Raw genomic sequence first — 15805 nt, 5'->3', positions numbered from 1 at the left:
ATGGACAGATGGCCCACACACAACTGACCATCATACTTCACAGACTCGAGTGTCTAAGAAGGGCCTCATCTCTAGGTCAGCCTCACTGTGGGAATATAATTTGGATTCCCTAAGAACTGGCTGCCAGTAACAAAAAGGACTCTTCGTTGGGGTAGGACACACTGATTCCTACCCAAGGAGCAGGGATACCTCCTGGCTCTTGGGCTGGGCATCTGGCTCACTGTGCTTTAGAGAGGATAGCGTTCCTTACTCATGGCAACTCAGGAACCAGCTCCCTCTACGTCCTCCTGGGTCTCAGCATCTGCTTCCCTTTTCCCCCTCCTCCTTGACCCTCATGACAGCGTCTGACAAAACACTCATACACCTGCCAGCCTTGGGAAGGTGAGAGGCAGGTAGGGTAACAGCAATCTCAGGAAGCCCTTCTGGCACCGAGCATGAAATGAGCCAAGCAGAGTAGAAGCATGAGCAGCATTACATGCCTGCTAGGGCCTCGGTTCTGGCTGGAGCACTGCCGGGGGTTTTCTACAGGGACAGTGACTATCTTATCAGAGAAAGAAAGGAGCAAACTGTCAAACGCACAAGAACTGTTAGTTCTTAGGTCACTCCCATCTCTATTAGGCATGTTCCTTAGAGTTGGACCTAAGGAAATGGCCTTCCTTATATATATATATATATATATAATTTGTTGATTTCAGAGAGTAAGAGATAGAAACATCAAGGATGAGAATTATTGATCGCTGCCTCCTGCACACCCCACACTAGGGATCCAGCCCGCAATCCGCATGTGCCCCGACCGGAATCCAACGGTGACCTCCTGGCTCATAAATCAACGCTCAACCACTGAGTCACGCTGCCAGGTAAGATGGATCCTTTCTAAAGGAAGTATTTATGGTGTATCCGCTTTAGAGAAGGGACTTCATTGGGGTTTGACTTTCTCACTGCTTGCTGGAGCTTAAACTCTGAGTAGGTATTTAATTTAGAAACGGGGTCCACGCCTCAACTACAAATGCGCACACAGGTATGGCAGCTCTCCGGTCCTTCCATCAGGCTCGTCGCTGGAGGCCCCGGTCCCGCCCGGTCCCCTGGCCGCCCCCAGGAGCCTCCCCCACGGGAGCCATCCGGAGGCCCGGGGCGCCCGCAGGCCCCACCCACGGCAACGCCGTTCCTTGGGGGCGCCGCGGCCAGAACCGCGGGCCAGTTTGGGGAGCTGGGGGGCCGGGCGCCCGCCGGCGGCGAGCGGGTCCGGCACGGACACCTCTCTCCGGAGGGAAAACAGCAAAGCCACTTGCCTCAGGTCCTCGGCCGAGCGCGGGCCGGAACCCAAGTCTCCGGCGTCCCCGTCGGGGTTCTCTCTCAGTCCCGCACCTCTCAGCCTCGCCTCGCCCCGGGACCACCACTGGCACCCCACATTCCCTCCTTCAGGCCCCCCGGGCTGGCCCGACGCGCTCCCCCAAAGCTTTCCCACCGCAGCCGCAGCCGGCCGCCTCCCACTGCGCATGCGCCCGCCCGCCCCGCGCCGGCGGGGGGAGGGGCGCGCCGCCCGCGGGCGTGGCGTCCGCGCACCGCCTCCCGGCCGTACGGAGCGCCGAGAGGGCCAATCTTCGCGGGAGTCGGGGCTTCTGGCCAATAACAGCAGCGCTGCTCCTCGGGACAGCCCCTGCCCCCGCCTCCCGCCGGGCAGGACAACCTGCGGGATGGGATCTCCGCCACAAATCTGGGCGCCGGCGGAGCGCGTGCCAGTCCTCGGACAGGCAACCATGTGGCTCTCCCTGGTGCTGCTGGCTGTGCTGCTGCTGCTGGCCGTCCTCCGCCAGGTTTACTTGGGGCTGTTCTCGGGCAGCTCCCCGAACCCTTTCTCCGAAGACGTCAAACGGCCCCCCGCGCCCCTGGTGACCGACAAGGAGGCCCGGAAGAAGGTTCTGAAACAAGGTCAGTGGAAGGGACCTTGGTTTCTTTCTGGCAGGGCGAGCTGCTGCCAGACCTAGGCCTCAGTTTCTCCCCCGTGCAAAGTGCTGGGAAGGCTTGGTGCACGTGGAGGCGCCCTCTTTAGTGTCCGCCGCCAACCGGAGCCTGTGCTGGGCAGGCTGGGGAACAGTGGACCCATGGATGCGCGCACTGGCCTCCGTGTGCCAAGGTCTTGGCAATGTCAAGTCCAGGCTCTGTTTACCCCCTGCCCCCAAAGCCAAACTGTATCCAGCTTTAATAAAGATGCCTTTTCATAAATAATCATTGTGTTTCAAGGCAGGACATGGGTAGACAATCCTTAACAGTATACAACAACTTTCAAACTCCCCTCGTCAACGGACTACCAAAATCAGAAAGCCCACTATGAAACCCAACCAAGTCTTCATCTGATGCTCAGAACAAGGAGAGTTTAGAGTAAGGGCTGACATTTCACATTAAGCATGTTTAACAGCTTTTCACAAACCAATCCTCACTTTCAGGAAAGGAAAATGGTAGATTTGTGGATCCACAGTCTAACGTGCTTTTTGGGGTCATGTCCCAAGAGGTCTCTGGACTTACGGGAGTCAGGTCTATGCTTAAAATGGAGAGAGAGAAAAGGAATTAAAATGATTTTTAGTTTTGCCACACCACAATATGTTTGTGCCAAGGTGGCTAATGTGTGTCAACATTAAGTGATCCCTCCTATCACCAACTGAGCTACCCAGCCAGGGCGGGAATTAGTAAATGAGCCAGGGTTGCAGGTTCGATCCGCGGTCGGAACACATATAAGAATCCTATATAATAAAAGGTTAATATGCTAATTAGACTAGATGTCCTTCGGGGGACATCCTTCCAGACCAAGCCGGTGAGAGAGGGATCCAGGCAGCTGCCACAGCTGTGAAGGCCTACTCTTGAATGAATTTCGTGCATCGGGCCTCTAGTACATAAATAAGTATCGATAGAACAACAAATTGATTTCTCTCACACACACTCCTCCCTCCCCTTTCACATAAATTTAAAAAAATTTACTGATTCTTGCCGAAACCGGTTTGGCTCAGTGGATAGAGCGTCAGTCTGCGGACTGAAAGGTCCCAGGTTCGATTCCAGTCAAGGGCATGTACATTGGTTGCGGGCACATCCCTGATGTGGGGTGTGCGGGAGGCAGCTGGTTGATGTCTCTCTCTCATCGATGTTTCTAGCTCTCTATTTCTCTCCTCTCCCTTCCTCTCTGTAAAAAAATCAATAAAATATATTTTAAAAAGTAAAATAAGTAAATAAATAAATAAAAATTAAAAATTTACTGATTCCTACTGTCTTTGAAAGTAGAGAAAAATCCCTATGTACATAGCAACTTTGGTTAAATCAGTTCAGATCAAACCAAATCACTTTGCCGGTCCTGAGCATTTCCCAGGTAAAATGTTTGTGATATTCTACTAAGGAGTCTCTGCCAAACTGCTCTAGACTTCTAGCATTAGGCAAGCTAGAGAGGCTTCCTTGGTGTCCATGTCTCTGCCACCCTTTCCTGAGAAGCCCACCCTCACCCCCTCCCTCTGCTGCAGCTTTCTCAGCCAGCCGGGTGCCGGAGAAGCTGGACGTGGTGGTGATTGGCAGTGGCATTGGGGGCCTGGCTGCAGCCGCGATTCTGGCCAAAGCTGGCAAGCGAGTTCTGGTGCTGGAACAGCATACCAAGGCGGGAGGCTGCTGTCATACCTTTGGAAAGAATGGCCTCGAATTTGACACAGGTAAGGCTTGTGTGGAAAAGGGTTGGAGCATCATGGGATGAGAGCTTTTCTGTTGTTTTGGAGGCTCTGTTTTCTCTCGGGGCACCTCTTTCCTTGTCTGACAGCTACACCCATTGGAGCTGAAATGGGAGGGATCTGGTGGTTTCTGCTCTAACTCCTCCCTGCACCAAGGGTGGGTAGATGCCTCTGGGTATGGATTCAGCCAAGCAGGACAACCTCTCTCACCTTGCTTCCTGGCCCAGGGCTCAATCCCCTTATCCCTAAGACACCTTGTTTGTGTCCCCACAGGAATCCATTATATTGGGAGGATGCAGGAAGGCAGCTTCGGCCGTTTTATCTTGGACCAGATCACTGAGGGGCAGGTGGACTGGGCTGCCTTGTCCTCTCCCTTTGACATCATGGTACTAGAAGGCCCCAGTGGTCGGAAGGAGTTCCCCATGTACAGCGGGGAGAAAGCCTACATCCAGGGTCTCAAGGAGAAGTTTCCCCAGGAAGAAGCTGCCATTGACAAGTACATAAAGCTGGTTAAGGTAACATGGACACTGTAAGGATCCTCTTATCTGACGAGGCTGACCTTCATTTGTGGTGTCACTGTGGGAGGCAGGAGGGGAGGAACAGTCGTGTCTGTCCTGAACTCAGCCCCCTCCAGAGCTGGCCTCTGTGCCTCTGGAGCAGGGGCTTGGCAGCTGCCACTCCCACTCTGGCCTCTGGGGGGCGCCATGCTCTCCTTCCTGACCAGGCTGGCTTCTGTGTCCTCAGATTACTACCCTTTTCACTTCATCTGAGATCAGATTTTTGTTTTCTTTTAAAAACACACATATTTTTATCGATTTCAAAGAGGAAAGGAAAGAGATTGAAACATCAATGATGAGAGAGGATCATTGATCAGCTGCCTCTGCCCCCACCCTGGGGATCTAGCCCACAACCCAGGCATGTGCCCTGACCGGGAATTGAACTATGACCTCCTGGTCCAAATGTCGATGCTCAACCACTGAGCCACACCATCTGGGCAGGATGGGGATTTTTCTAAAGGAATTTAGGCAGTAAGTGAAAAACAAAAAGACTCATTTGAGTGTAGAATGGGAAGAATTCATAGAGAAGAGGTTTTTAAGAGCTTCAGCCCAGGTCCCGCCATGGTGAGTGTTGCTGGGGCTGCTGTGAGTACCAGCTAATGGAGTGGTGATTCTGCCACGGCAGTTCTAGAGATGAGACCTGTTCCTCCTGCTCGTTTCCTTTCCAGCTGGCATCCAGGGGGGCCTTCCATGCCATCTTGTTGAAGACCCTCCCGCTGCCTGTGGCTCAGTTCCTCAGCAGGTGTGGGCTGCTCACCTGGTTCTCTCCGTTCCTTCGCGGGTCCGTGCAGAGCCTGGCCGAGACCCTGCGGCAGCTGCCGGCCTCCCGGGAGCTCCAGGCGGTGCTCAGCTACATCTTCCCCACGTACGGTGGGTACTGGCCTCCGGCAGCTGGAGGAGGCGGCGCCGCCCTCCTGGCGCTCGGTCTTTCTCCCTGAATGTACCCGGCTGGCTGAAATGCAGCATAAACCCCAGGCCCTCTGGAGTTTATGGGTGAGAAGTCTGCCTACCCACCTGCAGGAAGTCCTGGTAAAATTCCTCATCCACACCCGGGATGATTGTCCTTTTCTACCAGCACTGTCCTCCCCAGGCTTGGCTGCATGGCAGTTTGCAGGGAGGACGTTCCCAGTGGCCCCCAAGATCTGTAAGATACCCCATATTTGCATGGAGACCGGCCTCTGGCTGCCGTGGGCATCATTTGCACCCCGGAAAGGAGATACTCAGGCTTCATGCTCTCTGCCGGGAGTCGGTGTTCCCTTCTGACTGGTGCTGCTGCCGCATCTGCCTCATCGCCCCTCCTTCCTTCTGTAGGCGTGAGCCCGAGCCACACCGCCTTCTCCATGCATGCTCTGCTGGTTGACCACTACATAAAGGGGGCCTTTTATCCCCGAGGGGGTGCTAGTGAAATCCCCTTTCACATCATCCCTGTGATCCAGCGGGCCGGGGGCGCTGTCCTGACGAAGGCTTCCGTGCAGAGTGTGTTGCTGGACTCAGCTGGGAAAGCCTGTGGTGAGAGTCCTGCCTCGCGCTTCGGGGGTCCTGGGCTGGGGAGGGAGAGACCTGGGCCGCAGGGGAGAGAAAGCACTGAGGGCAGAAAGGGTAGCAGGACTGGCTTCCTCGTGGGGGTGAAAGTCTGAAGTCTGCCCAGAGCAGGGTTTTCAGGCTGGAATCTGCCCCAGAGAAGGGCTTGGAGTTATTAATCTGGAGATAAAGATGACATAGGAAACATTGCATGGTTTGCAAAGAGCAGTATTTAATCATTTATTCAGTAGGTAAGAAAAGTTATCTGGTAATGCATAATCTTCTTGAATGTAGGGGCTTTTTTTTTTTTTTTAATATATTTTATTGATTTTGTACAGAGAGGAAGAGAGAGAGATAGAGAGTTAGAAACATCGATGAGAGAGAGTCATCATCGATCAGCTGCCTCTTGCACACCCCCTACTGGGGATGTGCCTGCAACCAAGGTACGTGCCCTTGACCAGAATCGAACCTGGGACCCTTCAGTCCCCAAGCCGACGCTCTATCCATTGAGCCAAACTGGTATCGGCTGTTTGTAGATTTTAGCACATAATAGAGATTCAATAAATGTGTGTTGGCAATTGATGGAATGAATACGTGATCTGGGCACTCCCTAGGGCAGTGCGGGGCCAGCAGGATACCCTGCCCTGAACCTGATAATGGCAGAGTGGGGCCTGGAACCCTGTTACCCCGGCTCAGGTCTTTACTGTAATCTGCATGGAAAGTCAAAATCCCACTCTAGAAGGACTTCATGAGGAGAGGGCCAGTGCAAGGAGGGACTCTGGGAAACAGCAGGCCAGCCACGATCCGTGGGTCCTAAGGAGCATCAGGGAAGGCGCCAGAGAGGCCTGAGAGAACAGGGCTGGTGTTTCGGTGAATTCACCAGGGGAACCTTTCAAGGAGGAGGTGGCGAGTGGGTGGCCCGGTTCCCCACAAAACTCCAGAAGAGGCCATCAGCGGTCTCTGAGAACACACTCGTAGAGAGAGTAGGAAGCTGCTGGTGGTAAGAAAGGTGTCGGTCAGTAGATTTTCTCTCATCTTCAGGAGCAAGTTCTCCTGCCCGAAGGGGTCCGTGAAGCGGGGCTTTGTCAGTTCAATTAAACTCAGTTTAGAATAGTTTACTTGTGTTTTTCATGTGCTAGGCGATAAAAGATGAAAATAAAAAGACAAGACCTAATCTCTTAACTCAGGAAGCTTCAGGTCTCATAAGGAAGATCACTCTGGTTTAATTTAAGTGCCATACAGAGGCACATGGTAAGCTGGAGGTGAAGTAAAGGATGGTGGAAGAAGGAAGGCCTCAGAGGAAGGCAGGGGTGCTAGAGCCAGGTCATACAGGGTCAGAAGATGGGGGGCCAAAACCGGTTTGGCTCAGTGGATAGAGCGTCGATCTGCGGACTGAAGGTCCCGGGTTCGATTCCGGTCAAGGGCATGTACATTGGTTGTGGGCACATCCCTGGTAGGGGGTGTGCAGGAGGCAGCTGGTCGATGTTTCTCTCTCATCGATGTTTCTAGCTCTCTATCCCTCTCCCTTCCTCTCTGTAAAAAATCAATAAAAAATAATTTAAAAAAAAAAGAAGAAGATGGGGGGGGGGGAGTCGGGCACATCTGACTAGTGTCAACCATAAATATATATATATATAAAACATAAAGGGTCAGAAGAAGCTCGTTAGAGGTTGGGTGAGGTTATTCCAAGGTGCAAAGGCAGGCACCAAGGTAGGAAAGAGCTGAGTATTTTCAGGCATGAGACTCGGCCATTTCATAGGTCAGGAATGGCTGACCGCCAGCTGTTTCATATGGATGTACCTATCGTTTGGTGAGTGGTCAGCAAGGAGGTGGACACACAGTAGGAACCAGATGGTGGAAGGCTGATAGGAGGGGTCAGTGTGAAGATGGTTGGGTTTAGCTCAAGAAAAGGGAGCCCACCCAGGGTGGGGAGGCAGCTGGGGAAGGCGAGCGCAGAGCAGTTGTGAGACACGCTTAGAGTTTTGCCTGGGGTGTGCCCGTCTGGCCCTCTGTGGCCCGGACGCCCAGGTCTGAGAGAGTGAAGTGGAGGCTGGGAGAGACCTGTGCGGGGTGTGAGCCTCTTTCCCTCCTGGGGCCACAGAGCCTCAGTCATGCTCGTGTGCCTGCAGGTGTCAGTGTGAAGAAGGGCCAAGAGCTGGTGAATATCCACTGCCCCATCGTGATCTCTGACGCAGGCCTGTTCAATACCTACAAGCACTTATTGCCAGAGACCGCCCGCTGTCTGCCAGGTAAGACGGCCATGTGGCTCTCCTCTGAGTTCCCTGGCATCGCTGCTCCAGAGCAGCTCACTCCGCCCGGCTGGTGCTTTTCCCAGGGACATGGCTGCCCTCTGCTGAAGCAGGAAAGGTGGACTCACTGGCCTCTAACTTGCTCCTCTCTGTAGGAGTTGGGGGAAAACTTCATTTGTATCACATCACCCCCAGATCCTTTGATCCTTATTTATCTCTTCATGCGTGGCATAGTCACTCCCTCCTCCTCATAACCTCAACCACTTTCCCCTCTTAAGATTCCGTTTCAAGTTGCCCATTTCCGGTTTTCTTGCATCTTAAATCATCTCTCTAATGGTGAATGATGGTGGGTAGAGTCCAAAAGGAACATTTCTTGGGTTTTCATTAGGTTTGTGGTATAAATCCTGCTTCCTTCCTTAATTTCTCACTTATTTGAGGGGAAGACTGGTCTGGCATTATCAGCAAGGGAAGCTCAGGTCGGCGTGGAGGAGAAAGGCTTCATAAAACTGTTGTGTGCCCTATTGGGCCCAGGTTATACTTTCCCGTCTCTCAGGAATCATATTGGGCTGAGCCTTTCTTCTGTTCCTTAAACGCTGTGCCCAAAATGAGCCTCAACGCAGCTATCTTTTCTGATAGATGATGTCTGAAAACAAAAGCCTGGTCCAGATGGTGTGGCTCAGTGATTGAGAGTCTACCATGAACCAGGAGGTCATGGTTGATTCGTAGTCAGGGCACATGTCCAGGTTGTGGGCTCATCCCCAGTAAGGGGCTTGCAGGAGGTGGTTGATGGACTATTCTCTCTCATTGATGTTTCTAGCTCTCACTCTCATTTCATCTCTGAAATCAACAAAAATATATTTTAAAAAAGAAAAATAAAAGCCTGGTTTTGTGGAGGAGGAGGTAGTAGACATATTTGTCTATTTGTGCTTTGTTTTGTAATCAATTTTAGAGAGAGAGGAGGGGAGAAAGAAAGATGGACAGGATAACTTCAATTTGTTGTTACACTTATTTATGCATTCATTGGTTGATTCTTGTATGTGGGGATCGAACCCACAACCTTGGTGTATTGCCAGGACAACGCTCTAACCACCTGAGCTACCCAACCAGGGCAGGAGGTAGACCTATTTGTGGTTGGCCCCGGGTAGGTCTGTGTGAGAGGCTTTGCCGTTGTATTTCAGTGATTCTCAACCTTCCTAATGCCTCAATCCTTTAGTACAGTTCCTCATGTTGTGGTGACCCTCAGCCATAAAATTATTTTCGTTGCTACTTCATAACTGTAATTTTGCTACTGTTATGAATCATAATGTAAATATCTGATATGCAGGATGTCTTAGGCGATCCCTGTGAAAGGGTCGTTTGACCCCCAAAGTGGTCGTGACCCACAGGTTGAGAACCGCTGTTGTATTTGATCCTCTTAGCCCCCTGGGAGAGAGCCATCCTCCTCCTCATTTAAGTGCCATATAGAGACTATCCTGCAGGCGCTGAGCCAGCTCAGGGAGGCTGGGCGCTTCCTGCTTCTAAAGGTGCTTAGAGCAGAAGTGGATGGAGGCAGAAGAGTGGGAAAAGGCTCGAGTACCTGGCTCTGAGCTGAGAGGCATGGTGCTTCCAGAGAAAAGGCCTCGCTAAGGGGTGGAGAGCAGGCCAGCCCATGAGGAACACGGGCTCAGCCAAATGAGGTGAGAGGTAACTGTTTTGAAATGGACTTTAGGATGTTGTGTAACTAGACGCTACTGGTGTGATCTGAGGAGAGGAGGCCGTAGGCCTGGAGGGGACGGTGACCCAGGGCGTGGGGAGGGGGGTAGCTGCAGCCGCTGGCTGGGGCTGGGGGTGGCGAGAAAGGAGCAGCTCAGACGCCGCGGGGACAGAAAGGCACGGAGCCAGGGAGCCCGTGGAAGGAGCGCTCCACCTCACGGTGGGGTTTGCGGCTGCTCTTTGAGGAGCTGGGGAAGGTGGCAGCAGAGTGGGCTCAGTAGAAAAGTGAGGGCCTGGATTTCCTCGTTGGGGAGAGGATGGGTGGCCATCGTCATTGTCTCTATGGGACGTGTTCAACTGAAAACCCGCCTTCTCATTCCTCTGCCTCACTGAGCTGGGCCTCAGCCAGCACCTGCTCCCCGTGAAGGCCTCCGCCCTCAGCCTAAGCTGCGGGGGTGAGGCTGAGGCTGCCCGGGGCGGGGCAGTGGGGCGGGGCGGGGCGGACTGACCAACAGCCTTTCCTTTGGTACTTCCTGCCTCCCTCTCTCCCGGACCTTTGATCCCGGGTCCCACCCAGGCCTGCCTTCTCTCCTGGCCGCATGTTACCTGTCCAGCTTGCCTTCCCTCACAGGGAATAGCTGTCACTGCTCTTAGGTGGCTCAGCCCTGAAAACAGGCCAAGGGCACGAGCCCCCTCCTGGCTGAATTCCAGATGAATTCCAATTTGAGAACATTCCAGGCAGAGGCAGGAATTCAGAGGCCCCCCGTGCAGGGACTCCTTCGTTTCCACCTGTTTGGGGTGGATGTTTTCACAGTTCCATCTGCCCCTCAGAAATAGGAACCACACGCCTGCTGGCCTGTGGGACAGGTAGAGCAGGAGGGGTGGAGGGCGGAGGTGAGATGGCCAGGCAGAGGGAAACTTTGTGGATGGGAGTGCCTTTCTTAAAGCCCACTGCTGAGTTGAGGGGGTTTGGAGCAGAAGTCTTCTGAGTGGGAGAGACTGGTCTCATGATGTCAGTACGGGAAGCTAAGGCTGGCGGGGAGAAGGCTGGGTGTACTGTGCTTTGTTTGGGACCCTGGTTATATTTTCTGCCAGGTATATGGTGCCTGGACCTCTTCCTTCTAGCGGGGGAGAGGGAAAGCGGGCTAGGTGGAGGCGGTTGCTGTTCCAAGGGGCTTCATAAGACCTTGGAGGTTTCACTCCCGGGCCCTTGGTTCTCTCGGTGCCCACCCAACCTAACCGGACAGGGCGTGCCAGCAGTGAGAGGACCCCGGAGGCTGCAGGGCGGCCGTTGCTCCAGGCTGGGATCGGGAGCCCACCTTCCTCTCCTCATGGCTGGGTTGCCCGAGGCCAGTTGTCCTGCTGTAATTGTTGTAACACTCCCTTTTGATCTCCACAGTGGCCTATTTTTGATAGATTCTATATCACGCTGCCCATAGCACTGATTCTTTGCAGCCTGTAGGAGGGTATCCAGCTTGTTTCAGAAAAGTCTCTTTTCCAGCAGACAGGCAGCGTATCTGGTTCCTTGAAGCATCCCGGCACCTACAGAGGAGTCAGCACATTTTGGGTTCTCCACAAACAGTCGTTAAGTGAACAGGCAGAGCAGCCAGTGTTACCCTTAAGCAGGGGCTGGGATGGTCCTGGGAACGAGGACAGAGGACAGGAATCTGTAGGAGCAATTTCTGGGTCTGGGGTGCTTTGTTGAGGTGGGGAAGGCCAGCTGCTGAGTCCAGGGGACATCGGACAGTTGTTGCCTCCCTCCTGTTCTGTTCTTCCCTCTCCTGGCTGAATCCTGAAATGCCAGGTGCCAGGAATGCTGTTTACTTTTACCCATCTGCATTGCTGATCATTTTTGAGGCCTTGTACTGACTGTACTGCACATTATGAATTGTGTATGTTTATTTCTTAGGTGGCTTATTTTCAAGTTCATACTGAAATTAAGGCTCATAAGGAAGTACTGTTCATATCTGTGGTCTTCGTAGATGGAGCCTAGTCATCCACTCCTCATTGAGACACTAGGGGAAGATTGGAGGCAGTTAGCCGGAGACTATCCTGCAGGTGCTGTGAGCCGGCTTAGAGAGGATGGGCACTACCTGCATCTAACGGTGCTTAGAGCAGAAGTGGGTGGAGGCAGAAGAGTAAGAGTCTCGAGTTGTGGCCTTCACAGGCGGAGACAGGAGAGCAGGCCCCTGCCAATTACTTGTTATTTCAACAGTTGCGGCTGAAAGGACGCTATAAAAATGGCCCAGGTGCCAGGCTGGCAGCTGAGGCTGCAGACACAGCGAGCAGGGCACCACCTCTGGCCCCACGCACACAGCGCTCACCGGCTCTCTCTGGCAGGTGTGAAGCAGCAGCTAGAGATGGTGCGGCCCGGCTTGGGGATATTCTCTGTCTTCATCTGCCTACGAGGCACCAAGAAGGACCTGGGGCTGCAGGCCACCAACTACTATGTTTATTTTGACACAGACATGGACAAGGCGTAAGGCGTGTGTGTGCATGTGGGGGGAGAGGGTGTCAGCATGGCCCACAGCCCATGGGACCCTTGCTTCTTCCCAGGATGCCGGGGAGTCAGTGCAGGAGATGGAATGGGAGGAGGTGGGCAAGCACTGCCTCCAGGAAGGGCTTTTGTGCACCTAGGCTGTCCCTCAGCTCCATCCCTGGTGGTGAGGGAGTGTCCGTGGGGATGAACTGTCTTCGGGGAGTGCTGGTGGCTGGGAGGACCAAGGTCTTGGGCTGGGCAGCCACACTCCTCTCACCCTCAGGATGGAGCACTACCTGTCTTTGCCGAGGGAAAAGGCTGCTGCACACATGCCCTTCCTCTTAATTGCTCCCTCATCAGCTAAGGACCCGACTTGGGAGGACCGATTCCCAGGTGGGGTCTGAGGTCCTGAGGTCCCGGGAGGGGGTTGGGGCGGGAGGGACCAGGCAGCAGTAATCCAGCTCTGCCTCCCCAGACCGGTCCGCAATAGTCTTGCTGGTGCCCACCCGCTATGAGTGGTTTGCGGAGTGGCAGGAGGAGCCCTGCGGAAAGCGGAGCAGCGACTATGAGAACCTCAAGTCCTCCTTCGTTGAAGCCTCGCTGTCGATTGTCCTGAAGATGTTCCCACAGCTCGAGGGAAAGGTAGGTAGACCACATGATGTACCATTTTTCTCCTTCCTTTGGGCCAGGGAAATATCTCAGCTGAGGTAACTGAGCTCTGGGGAAGGCAGGGAACCCATGCAGACCATCAACTCATTCAAGGAGAGCAGAAGAGGAAAGATGAACATCTCACAAGGTCTCACTCCCACCCTGTGGCTCTTTTTTCCTCTTAGGTGGACAGTGTGGCCGGAGGATCCCCGCTGTCCAATCAGTTCTACCTGGCTGCTTTCCAGGGAGCCTGCTATGGGGCTGACCACAACCTGGACCGCTTGCATCCCCATGCCATAGCCTCCATCAGGGCCCAAAGCCCCATCCCCAACCTCTACCTGACAGGTACACTGACAGCCCCATTTTGCCAGGAGTTGTGCCCTTCGGCCTCCATATCACCCACAGTCCTGTTCTTGTCCTCAGGACTTTCTGCCCCTGCAGCTCCCACACCTGCAGGCTTGATCTGCAGCTGCCCCTGGGTGACCCCAGCACCGAGGGATGGACACGAGAGCCCTCGCCCTCTCTCTCACTTGGGGCTGCTCATGGGTCTCTGCCTTGTCTCCTAGGCCAAGACATCTTCATCTGCGGGTTGATGGGGGCCATACACGCGGCCCTCCTGTGCAGCAGTGCCATCCTCAAGCGGAACTTGTATTTAGACCTGAAGAAGCTTGGTTCAAGGATCCAGGCACAGAAAAAGAAGAATTAGTTGGGTCAGGGATGCACCAGATGAATTTGGCCGGTGCTTGTGGCACAGCCTGACTCAGCCATGTCTTTCAACATCTGTTTCTGCTCACACGAAGCATTCTCATTCATTTTTGATTTCTGAATGGAGATCTGTTCCCCAGTTCTCCCTCAGATCCCAGTTCTTAACTGAAGTTCTTCCAGCTGGGGCAGGGGATGATCTTCCATGCCTTTCACAATGCACTAGCTGCTACTGCTTCTTTTCTTTTTAAAAAAAAATATATATATATATATTTTATTGATTTTTTACAGAAAGGAAGGGAAGAGATAGAGAGCCAGAAACGTTGATGAGAGAGAAACATCGACCAGTTGCCTCCTGCACACCCCCTACCGGGGATGTGCCCACAACCAATGTACATGCCCTTGACCAGAATCCAACCTGGGACCTTTCAGTCCGCAGACTGACACTCTACCACTGAGCCAAACCGGTTTCGGCACAACGCACTAGCTTCCAAAGGCCCTGTGTGGGCTGCTGAGTGGGATAGTCTTAATGTCTCACCCAGCACTGCTCTGCACCCCATACCCATACCTCCTAACAGGCAAACCAAATATTAATTTTTGTTGTTAATTCTCACCGGAAGATATTTTTCCTATTGATTTTTAGAAAGAGTGGAAGGGAGCGGGGGAGAGGTAGAGAGAAACATCGATGTGAGAGAGACACATCAATTGGTTGCCTCCTGCATGTGCCCCAACTGGAACCAAGGTACATGCCCTTGACTGAAATTGAACCCAGAACCCTTCAGTTCTCTGGCTAACACTATCCATTGAGCCAAACCAGCTAGGGCAAACTGAATATTCTTGAAAGCATTGGTCCAGCTGTCCTGAGGCTTCTCTAATCACTCAGTGTTCTGCTGCAGTCTACACTGTTAAGGAAAAAGGGTGTCTAACAAGGGTTAGTCAAAGCCTGGGCATGGTTTTGATTATAGGCTCAGAGGCCTCCAGATCCCATTTTTTGCTGGTTCTGTCTTGCTCAGGGGTGGAAACATGCCTGCGACAGGCTCACTGTGGTTGTGGGGGCTGGAAAATAGCAAGATATCAGTTTGCAAGGTGTGTGTTTAGAAGTTAATATTCAATTATAATAGTATGCAGCAAAGGTCCTAGATTTGCCTTCCTTATCATGCTCAGTGTGGCAACACTGAGACACACCCCTATGGAGCTTATATCTGAGCCTCAAGGCTTATCTTTCAAAGATACACAGCAAAGGGTGACACTGGTAGCCAGGGCACAGGACTGGAAAGGTGATGCCACCAGGGTTGAAGCAGGCCGCAAGGGCATTCCAGGCCAGGGGACAGTAGAGGACAAGTGCCGAGAGTAAATGAATGATGACCACGGGCCCACCTACCTCGTAGACCTAGTCCATGGGCTGCCTGGTGGGGAAGATTGGGGCTGGAAATCAGTCACCATCACAACACACAAAGCTACAGGATGTGTGCAAACCCTAGAATGGCGTTTCCCGTTAATTGGAGATTGGGTGGGAAGGTAAATGAAGACTGAAGGTTAAAAATAAAATTACCTTTCACTTGTGTTAGGCCTCCTATCAGTCAATTCTAAGACAATAAATTCAGTGATTTTATAGCTTTACAATTTGAAATTTATTTGTTTCTGCAACGATACAAAATTACATCAAGTGGCATTCACAGAAGCTCAGTAAAACATTAGATACTGAAAAATACTTATCATTAGACCAAATAAGCTTTTAAAAATAATTATAGTTACAAAAGCTGAAAATATAAAACACTGCAAAACAGTGGCACTCTACTAAGTGGATAAACAAGGGAAAAAACAACCATTAATGCAGCAGATTTCGGAATCCAAGGAATATCATATATACACACATCTTCTAACAGAGGAGTTTGGGATTATTTAGGGAATTTACATGTGGCTGGTGAAACTAGCTGAGTTGAGATTCAGTCTTGGCTCTGGATATACACTTAAAACTGAAAATCTCTTTCCTGGATCCTTACTTAAGCCAGACTACGCCAAACAACCTTCCCAGCAAGTTTTCAGAAAACAGCTGACAGAACTACAAGGACTGATATATAGCACACTCTTCCCTGTTCATATGACTCAGCATGTTCAAGCATGTTAGCTTTCCTCACACGAGGCACTGGGTGTCAAGCTACCCTGTGGAAACAAGGGACAGGCTTCCGTTTTTTAATTTAAATGACATGAATTGGAGAATAAAATGAGAATCACCGATAACTTTAGAGGTTTAGA

The 15805-nt window shown here is 52.3% G+C and overlaps 1 protein-coding gene and 1 long non-coding RNA gene across 3 annotated transcripts; one reads left to right on the top strand and one right to left on the bottom strand.

Moving 5' to 3' along the window:
• Nucleotides 1–1638: 1638 nt before the first annotated feature.
• Nucleotides 1639–13553, top strand: RETSAT (retinol saturase). 2 transcript variants are annotated; one of them, XM_036435865.2, is made up of 11 exons: nt 1640–1929; nt 3504–3686; nt 3975–4216; nt 4927–5128; nt 5570–5767; nt 7909–8028; nt 12061–12199; nt 12483–12592; nt 12675–12841; nt 13033–13192; nt 13414–13553. In XM_036435865.2, the coding sequence occupies exons 1-11, from the start codon at nt 1695–1697 to the stop codon at nt 13551–13553; spliced, it is 1896 nt and encodes a 631-aa protein (XP_036291758.1). In that variant the 5' UTR covers nt 1640–1694. The 2 variants fall into 2 exon arrangements, with proteins under 2 accessions (XP_036291759.1, XP_036291758.1); XM_036435866.2 differs by lacking the exon at nt 5570–5767 and having other exon boundaries at nt 1639–1929.
• LOC123652235 lies at nt 12756–14262 on the bottom strand. The gene is made up of 3 exons (XR_006741466.1): nt 14030–14262; nt 12912–13775; nt 12756–12877 (listed from the first exon to the last, which is right to left on the bottom strand). It is a non-coding gene; the product is annotated as an uncharacterized LOC123652235 (long non-coding RNA).
• Between the last annotated feature and the right edge of the window lie 1543 nt (nt 14263–15805).

The sequence above is a fragment of the Pipistrellus kuhlii genome, unplaced genomic scaffold (genome assembly GCF_014108245.1).
Source record: "Pipistrellus kuhlii isolate mPipKuh1 unplaced genomic scaffold, mPipKuh1.p scaffold_m20_p_13, whole genome shotgun sequence".
In the NCBI taxonomy this organism is placed as follows: Eukaryota; Metazoa; Chordata; class Mammalia; order Chiroptera; family Vespertilionidae; genus Pipistrellus; species Pipistrellus kuhlii.
Note: the sequence above shows the minus strand (reverse complement) of the source record. Positions and strands in the feature narration are given on the sequence as shown.